Here is a 9,439-nt window from a genome sequence, read left to right as displayed (position 1 = left end):
TTGCTGATTAGTGATACAGCCATATCTTTGTGTGATAGATGCTTATGTGAAGAGGAAAGAAAACCAACTATTGTAGAGGTTTGAATCATTAGTGATGGATGTGTGTGTGTGTGAGAGAGCGGGAGAGAGGGAGAGAGATCTGGGTTGAGGAGTGAAAAGTACAATTTCTGTTCTGAATATGTGACACGTGCAGAGGGATGACATCATCACCACCCGCGACAGCTTGAGGAGATGCACATACAGTGGGTGCATTCGTACATTCAATCTGGAGTGCCAGAGTGCACTCAGAGTGTGCTCTGGGCGTTGGTAAATTCAGAGCGTTTCATTCTCTGGCGTTCAGAGCGCACACTGGACGCTCTGGCCGAGGAGTAGAGCTGATCCGAGCGTTATGACATCACCACGGCAGTCAAACACCCAAGCTAACTGGCTAATGTTGGCTAACTTGCTTAGCAACCTCCAGAAACAAATGAGAAAACACCTCACTCTGACCATTTTACACACTCTTGCAGAGCTGGTTAGGCTGTTTTCATGTTATACAGAGCATTGGTGACTGTAACTGTGCTGCTGGCAACATTTTAATAACGCTTTTTTGCCGGCTTTATGGACGTTTTTGAACGCTCAACACCCATTGAATTCATCAGTTATTCTGCACTCTGGCACACTCAGATGAGAGTGCTCTGAAATAGGAGTAGATAGCCAGAGTAAATTTACGAACAGATAGCCAGAGTAAATTTACGAACAGATAGCCAGAGTGAATTTACGAACAGATAGCCAGAGTGAATTTACGAACAGATAGCCAGAGTGAATTTACGAACAGATAGCCAGAGTGAATTTACGAACAGATAGCCAGAGTGAATTTATGAACGCACCCAGTATGTACAGTGTACAGTATGGACAATAGAAATAGAATGAATAGAACAGGCATCCCCATTCAAGTCAATGATGGCACAACGGGTGGACTGACGGGTGTACCCTTAGGAACAAAGCAGGAAGTGTACCCATCAATCTGTGCTGTGATTTGTTAAATCAAGTCAACTGACATTACAAAAAAATGCATTCCATTGCATGAGCCACATCAGTTAACATCATTTGAATGAACATTCTACATGACCATTGAAATTATTGCATCATAATACCAGGCAGCCATTGCAAGTATACCCATGAGTTTACCAGTCAAATATCCAGGCTTAGAGCTTCCAACTCTGTTCTATTCATTCTATCTACAATCCATGCTTCATCTAGATATGTTAGTGCCACTGAATGAACATAAAATATTCATGGGGGACTGTTACGGAGGAGTGTAAATGCTTTTTTTAGGCTGGATCATGTTGTTTTGTATTGTATGTTTTAATTATGTAATGTATTGATTGTTGCTGCCTTCTTGGGCAGGTCTCCCTTGAAAAAGAGACTCTGGTTCTCAATGGGCTTTTCCTGGTTAAATTAAGGTTAAATAAAAAAATAAAAAAATGTATACAATGGTATAGACAGCTCAAAAGACACAGCCCATGGGTCCAACAGAGCTTCACACCAGTAACCATGGTGACGACAGCCTCACAGCGTCATAACCACACAGAACAGCGATCCTCTCAACCGCTAAAGCATCACTAAATCACCATAATGCCGACGCAAAACTCTTGGCTGGATTGTTGTATGTCAATAGTAAAGGGTTAATGTCTCTAGAACATGGTCATCTCACCTCAGACATAGATCATATAATTACTGAGTCTTTCACGGGGGAGGTAGTGTGCGGGTCATATGGTTTAAAAGTTCATCTGTATTTTTGTTCAAGCTTCAACAACAAAAAATCTAATGTTGAATGTATCTGTAGGCTAGATAATGACAGTTTAGTGGTTTTGATTCGTTTTCATTTGCTTTCAATTTATATCCCCCTTTTTCTATTACCCTCGGACAATCAGCATTACTAGAATACAACTGCTCTCTAAACATCCTGTTACAACTATAATTAAAGTAAGCTAAAGATGCGTTACATAACTGTGGAAGTATAGTCTTTTCTTCTTAGGTTTAGGTTTGTATCCTTTTGGGGCTGTGAGAAACGTAGCCTATTAAACAGGGAGTTAGAAGCTTGCCTATCCCACCGTCCCTCTGTGGCTTTTGCAGTAGCCAAATAGATGTGTTGTGCTCTCCAAGGTCCTGAATTTCTCTTAGCACAATATCCGCATAGCCAGGGCTGCACAATCATTTCCTCTCTCTCTCTCTCTCTCTCTCTCTCTCTCTCTCTCTCTCTCTCTCATATTTTCAAAACGTGACAATGTGCAATCGGTGTTATTTTGGAATTGGTTGGTATCAAGAGGCCGCACGCAAGATAATTAATTAGAGGCGTAGGGCGGTAAGACACGCACCGTTTTGTTGAACCAGAAGGGCGCAGGCATCCTGGCTAGCTAGCTAAGTAAACTTGGCAAAAGAGGTGGGAGCATGAGAGAGCCTCGGTTCAGCATGGTGTGGGGAGCATTTGGGCAGTTGCGGTGCGTGGGTAAAATCACTGGGGTAGCCAAGGCCCCCCGCCAAAAAAAAAGCTATTTTAGAACCTACGTGTTGGGATAATTGCGTTGTTTACTAAATAATCTGTTTATTCATATGCCTCAAGGCATATAAATTCAACCACACCTTTGTTTTATCACAAAACCGGATAGCAACCTCTGTAACAGACAGTTACATAACATACAGCATGGTCAAGCAAGTTAATGTGTATGACATTTTCGGACAACTAAACAACTATAGGTTTATAACCACAGAGAATTATCACAGGGCGCAAAGAAAACAGGAGCTGCCTCCACTATTCCAGCACCATTTCAACTTCAACATGTCAACATCATCAAATCACTTCTTCTTAGTCTAATACAGTGACAACTACAAGATACCAAAAACGATTTAGTCCAATCAAAGTCATCTAAATATGATGTGGCTGTCCATGGTTCTGATTTTTGTGCGTGTGTTTCCCTTTGAACGTTCATCGAGAAGAAAAACATGTTGACTCACCCTACTTGTAGAGAAACGACAATGTCCTCCTCCTCTCTTTCATATTGACTAAACGTCAATCTCTCTGTCATACAGTGCAGCTTTTATTATTTGTTGTCCTAGGCTACCTGGCTAAAATGCTTGTTCCCTAGCCTAATTTACAATCAGGGGCAACGTTAGCTAGTTAACATTAGCCTTCTACATCTAGCTACATATTGAACTTCCATCCTCTCAGGCCAGGGGCACAACAATGTATGAATTAATGGTTGGATAAGAATCGTCATTATAATCATTGGTCAGTACGGACAATTAAGTTTAACCACAAGTCTAAATCCCTGTCTCCATCCGTGGCTAATTTAGGAAAGGGGCAATTGTAGCTAGCTAGCTAGCTAGCCACCGGAGGACAACAACACCACGAGATGCAACAATTCAAGTTGTTTCTGTCAATGATGTATGCTCTCAATGGGATTTGACAGGACTTTTGGTGGACCATTCACAGTTGAGCTCAGTTTAGCTCAACGCTGATTGGCAAATTTGTTATATATTTTTTTATCAAGGGAGGCAAAACGCTCACTGGCTTTACATGCATTCCATGTTACAGGCGGCAACAATGTCATACCCGAACGGACCAGACGGTATCAGAAATATGGCCTACGCGTAGAGAGACAGAGTGGCGCTGTTTCGCTCCCTCGTGCGCTTTCTCCTGGGAGATACGTTCAGCCTCTTGCAAATTGAAGGAACATTATGAAACACAGAGAAGAAAGACACATTTTTGTTTATTATTTTATTATTATTTTTTTGTCCATTTTGGGGGGAAGTCTGGCTTTCCTTGTCATCCATTAATACACGCTACTGCATTTGGAAATCAAAGACCCTATTACCAACCGACCCAAATCCCCAGCACGACTAAAATTGGGAAATTAATGAACAATTTCATGTCAGTATCACCAAGTCATTTTAGTGTGCATGCGCTGCATCAGGGTTGGCAATCAATTCAGTTATTTCACTATCGGGGTTCAGGCCAAGCCTGTGTGCCCATTGTATTATACAAGTGCCAGCATGATTCAAAACTTGGAATGCATGGCACGCCCTCCCTTGCCCCAATGATATCCATGTTTCCCTTTGAACGAGGGGGCCGCCCGTGGTCTCTGTGATGCGCAATATACATGTTGATCTGGAAAAATAATATGCATCCCAGGGTTGAAGCACTGTAAGGCTTCACCATAACTCATGTGTCGATTACTTCAACACATATAGTAATTAAAGATTACTATGGAGTGGCCTGCCTGGGCTTCTAGGGCCCCAGCGGACTAAATAGCTGTTTTTATGGTCACATACATCATGTGTTGTTTTAGAGGGTCAGCCACAGTACCCCTGGAGCAAATTATGGTTAAGTGCCTTGCTCAAGGGCACATCGCTAGGATACCTGCCACCCTACAGCTTCTCCTCGGGGGTTTGAGTGTCTTCTCCATAGATGAGTGCTGTCGGGTAGGGGTCAATGCTCACTGCGCTAGACAATGACATACATCCATCGTGTTAATGACGTCTATAAAGTCTCCGTGGACATCTGCTGAGTGCTGAGGGGGAGAACATATACCCCGACTGAAGTGCGCTCCACTCCTCCCTCTGCTCATTGGGGCTCCCCTCTCACCTGAAAACTGTCTCCATCTAGCGGTGCTCCGGCTGAGCATCAGTGACAGTGCCCAGAGACAAGGAGGTTGGAATGACGGCCTGTGTATTAGCAACCACCTGCAAATACACTTTCAGTCAAATCTACTTTTATTCACAATGTATTGCAGGCTATTGCTTTGATGTGATACTACTCTGTCAGGACGGTGTGGTACAGAGTCCGTTTCAGAAAGATATTTGGTTAATGTTGACACGGGCGTGCATAACAGGGTATCCGCAAGGCATCAAGGAGGAGCGCTCCATTTGATTACACAGAAGTTAAATAATGCCCGGAGCACTTCACACGCCCTCAACGAACTGGGGAGAGGAACTTGGGTTTTCGGCGCAGCTGCACATCAGTGAGAGTGGGGGAGAGGAGAGGCAGCCGAGCCAACAACTTCCATATTTGTTGCTCTCCTTCAACGATTCTGCAAATTTGGTTATTGATCCCCCCTTCTCTCCCCTTCTCTCTCTAGTGGTTATTATGTAATTATTCAACGGTTGCCTCCGCAGCTGGAGCCGCAGCTTGTGTTATGCTGGTAGCACACTTGTGCATTTGTGTGTGTCTGTGGTGAGCGCGCGCGTGTGTGTGTGTGATTTTATGTCCTTTCGCGCTTCAGCTGCGAACACAGAGCACAGTTGTCGGTGTGGACTCGGCCCATACAGTCATTGGTCTCCGAAGAGGATCACAGTTGCGCTTTTCTTGAAGAGCTCGATCTCTAGGAGTGAAAAAGAAGCGGGAGGCGCGAGCTGAGCTTCCGGGTGTTGTTTGGCTAGAGAAAGCGCTCGAGAATGTCCTTGTATGACTGGAGCCAAGTCTTTTCCGGTGTTTGGAGCACGGAATTACTCCCGTTCTGAACTTGTTCCTGGTTTGTTTCCACCCTTTTGCCAAGGGGAGAATTTTCTGGATACTTTTGTGTGCAGAGAGGATTGTTTTATATTAGAAAGAGAACGGAAAGCTTTATTTTTCAAACAAGTCACTTTTACGCAGAGGTGAGAAGGCTACATTACTCGTTTATTGTGTGTGCTTCCCAGACTATTGCCGTTTAATCATATATATTCTACTGCTAAATATTGGTTCAGTGACTACTCGTTCTCACGCTTTTACATTCACTATCGTAGGGCTATACGTGGGACATGTCTGTGCAATGCGTCGGCGTAGATGTTATTATTTATTGAGTTTCAGAAGGAAACCGAATGAACAGCCTGTGGACGATTTATTCATTTCAGCCTGATATGTCACAGTGTAGCCTATGAGTAGGCTAATGCTTGGGTTGTTTTCCTGCCTCTCCAGATGTCTTCTCGCCGCGCTGTGGTTTTGTGATCGCCCACCAGAGCGTCGAGAGCTCTTCACCGGGACCGAGTCTCACACAGTGGGTCACCATGGCAACGGGAGTGGCGGCGTGGTTACCCTTCGCCCGGGCGGCTGCTATAGGATGGATGCCGGTAGCCAGTGCTCCCATGCCGACGCCCCCGCCGGACAACCGGCGGAAGCAGGACGGGCTCATCTTGCTCAATGTCAGCGGACAGAAGTTTCAGACGTGGCGGAATACATTGGAGCGGTACCCGGACACTTTACTGGGCAGCACGGAACGGGAATTTTTCTTCCACGAGGAGACAAACGAATACTTTTTCGACCGTGACCCGGATATTTTCAGACACATTCTGAACTTCTATCGTACCGGGAAGCTGCACTACCCGCGCCAGGAGTGCATCTCGGCCTACGATGAGGAGCTGGCCTTCTTTGGGATCATACCGGAGATCATAGGGGACTGTTGCTATGAAGAGTACAAGGACCGGCGGCGGGAGAACCAGGAAAGGATCCAGGATGACGAGGACAGCGAGAACCAGAACGATATGGTCCCGCCGGATATGACATTCCGAGAAACCATGTGGCGGGCCTTCGAGAACCCCCACACGAGCACCATGGCCCTGGTGTTTTATTATGTCACCGGCTTCTTCATTGCTGTTTCCGTGATGGCCAACGTGGTGGAGACGGTCCCGTGCGGGACTTTGCCAAATCGGGTCAAACAGGTGTCGTGCGGGGAGCGGTACGCCTTGGCATTTTTCTGTCTGGATACGGCCTGCGTCATGATCTTCACCGTGGAGTACCTGCTGCGTCTAATGGCGGCGCCCAGCCGCTGGAACTTCATCAAGAGCGTGATGAGCGTCATCGATGTGGTGGCCATTATGCCCTATTACATCGGCCTGGTCATGACGGACAACGAGGACGTCAGCGGGGCCTTCGTCACCCTGAGGGTCTTCCGCGTTTTCAGGATTTTCAAATTCTCCCGTCACTCTGCGGGGCTGCGCATCCTGGGCTACACGCTGAAGAGCTGCGCCTCGGAGCTGGGCTTCCTGCTCTTCTCCCTCACCATGGCCATCATCATCTTCGCCACTGTCATGTTCTATGCTGAGAAGGGCTCCTCAGCCAGCAAGTTCACCAGCATCCCAGCAGCCTTCTGGTACACCATCGTCACCATGACAACTCTGGGGTAGGTGCTGGTCCAGCTTACCATACAGTGTAGATGTGTGGTCACATGCTCAGGAGGTATGTTGTCGTGTCAACCCTAAATCAGTAGCATTGGTTTGCTGTTGCTCTCTCCTTTGAGTGTGTTCTCTCTATGCAGCTGCAGTGTGAATGGAAGGTTGTGTAAATGGCTCAGAGGCCTGCCTAAATCCCGATTTACATGAAAGACCTTCACGTGAACGGTTTAGGGCATTCACAATAACATTCACATTCAAAGTCCTCAGAGGCATTTTCCTTATTCACAGGCCAAGCTGTAGGCCTATGATGTCATCATATCATAACCACTGCAGCAGTTCTCATCATTAAGATTCACACCTCTTCAACACAGTCAAATGAAGAGAGCTATACATAGAAAACATGGGAGGAGCAGAGAGAGATCAATGACAATATTTAAATCAGAATATACTGCAATAGATTTCTCCCACACAGCCCATCTCTCTAGCCATACTCAGTTTGAAAAGTGGCAACAGCTGCAGAGCTGCAGTCTAATCTGTGCAAGAGGCATCTATTGCTGTTGATGTGTACACCCATTCATTAAAATGAGTCCTGGGGCTACTGTTCATTGATGCCTTTGCCGATTTCTCCCACCTGCGCTGTGCAGTAGAAGCCTATTGTGCGCTCTCGATGGTGTTGAAAAAGACAGTTGCGCGCCTTGGGGAAACAGAGCCGCAAGCATAGCAGTTGCACTGCGCTCTCGGTGGTGCTGAAGCGGAGCGGCAAGCATGGCAGTGCAGTGCAGTGCGCTCTCCATGGTGCTGAAACGAAGCGCTACGGCTCTCTTCACAGCATTGCGTGCTCCAGCATTGCCGTTACTTTCCCTGCCAACAGTTCACGGGTGTGAATCAGCCTCTAAAGTGGTAATCAAATGGAGCGCTAAAACCCACGTCTGACGCTTTGATCACAGCGCCGTTGAAGTCCATTTGCCTCATGAACACAAACGTGGAGTTGCAGCGTCATAGTTAGCATGATAGATTTCACAAGGCTCAATTACTCATAGGTCAAGAGCTGGTATTTCTCTATTTGATTGGTTTTTGTTTTGTTCATTATTGAGCCTATTGCCTGACAGTTTGTCTATATGTGTCTCCCAGTGAATTTGATTGGAAGGCCTGTTGTGTTCTGATTACTTTATTCTGTAATTGCATGTGTAGAAGGGAAGAGATGGAGAGAAAATAGTGGCTAAGAGAAAGAGGTAGAGGAATAGATTGCCACACCTCATCGTGTGTAGTTTGTGTAGTAGCATGTCCCCACTGTCAGATTGGATGATATCAATAACAAAATGCAATTACTGGTTCACACTCACCACTGAGCTAATGGCTGACGCAGTAGGAGTGGTTCGTTTTTTCTGTGAGTGTTTGTGTGTGTGTGTCTTGGCCTTTCTGTTAATGAGATAGGCCTAAGACAAAGAAATTCAGGGAAGAAAAGCAACCTTCTCTCACACACAGACACAGTAACCTCACTGATACACAGCCAAGCTCTCATCCATAACCAGAAACCATTCTGTTGGCTCATAATAGAAGCCTCACTTCTTCGTTTTGCCAATGTGTCAATCAGCTGGTTACTGTGTGTGGTGTGTTTCTGGCTGCAGTGCCAGTGTGTGTGTCTGTTTGTGGGTGCGGGCGATGGCAGTACCTGAGGCCAGTCCGTGTTTACTGTGCCCAGGGCTTGACAGGTGGTGACTACACAGCTGCATTAGCCTTTGTTTGAGAGTACGAACACACAGTCATCTGTTTCTATTCTATTGCATTGGCCCAGTGCCTTACACAAAGTCATTGGATGAATCGAGTGTATGATAAAAATCCCCTGGACAGAATTATCAAAAAAAAATACATGTCCAGTACTCATGTCCTTAAAAATCCCTACAATTCCCTCAAATGTGTGTGTCTGTGTGTGTGCGCGTGTGTGTGTGTGTGCTCGTACATGCGTGCGAGGAGTGTTTTGGTAGATTAAGCAAGGACATAGCTCTTAAGCGGACGTAGGCTATCGTTCTTTAATGTCTCATTACCTTGCCAGGGGACCAGAGACAGGGATGGATCTGTGGCTGGGAACTGCAGGGAGCAGGGGAGGGGAGGGAGGTGTGCTCAGTGAAGCAGGTAAAAGAGAGAGAAGGAGGGAGGGAAAGAGATATAGAGAAAGAGAAGGAAAAGGTCATAGGGATATTTGGAGAAAGGGCAGAGAGAGGGAGTGAGATAAAGGTGGCAAGACAGAGAGAGAGACAGAGAGAAAGAGAGAGACACAGAGACAGAGAGAGAGAGAGAGAGATAAGAA

General features: G+C 46.0%; 1 protein-coding gene across 1 annotated transcript; it reads left to right on the top strand.

Moving 5' to 3' along the window:
* The first annotated feature begins 4,968 nt into the window (after nt 1–4,968).
* On the top strand, nt 4,969–7,143 carry LOC112216915 (potassium voltage-gated channel subfamily D member 2). Its single transcript, XM_024377058.1, has 2 exons — nt 4,969–5,637; nt 5,939–7,143. Exon 2 carries the CDS (start codon nt 6,028–6,030, stop codon nt 7,141–7,143), a length of 1,116 nt encoding a protein of 371 aa, XP_024232826.1. The 5' UTR covers nt 4,969–5,637; nt 5,939–6,027.
* The last annotated feature ends 2,296 nt before the right edge of the window (nt 7,144–9,439 follow it).

This window comes from Oncorhynchus tshawytscha, linkage group LG17, assembly GCF_018296145.1.
Source record: "Oncorhynchus tshawytscha isolate Ot180627B linkage group LG17, Otsh_v2.0, whole genome shotgun sequence".
NCBI classification, from domain to species: domain Eukaryota; kingdom Metazoa; phylum Chordata; class Actinopteri; order Salmoniformes; family Salmonidae; genus Oncorhynchus; species Oncorhynchus tshawytscha.
The sequence above is the reverse complement of the archived record's forward strand: the minus strand, read 5'-3'. Positions and strand labels throughout refer to the sequence as shown.

Excerpts from the sequence above, each read along its gene's own strand:
- LOC112216915 (XM_024377058.1), top strand. The coding sequence starts at position 6,028 with ATGGCAACGGGAGTGGCGGCGTGGTTACCCTTCGCCCGGGCGGCTGCT.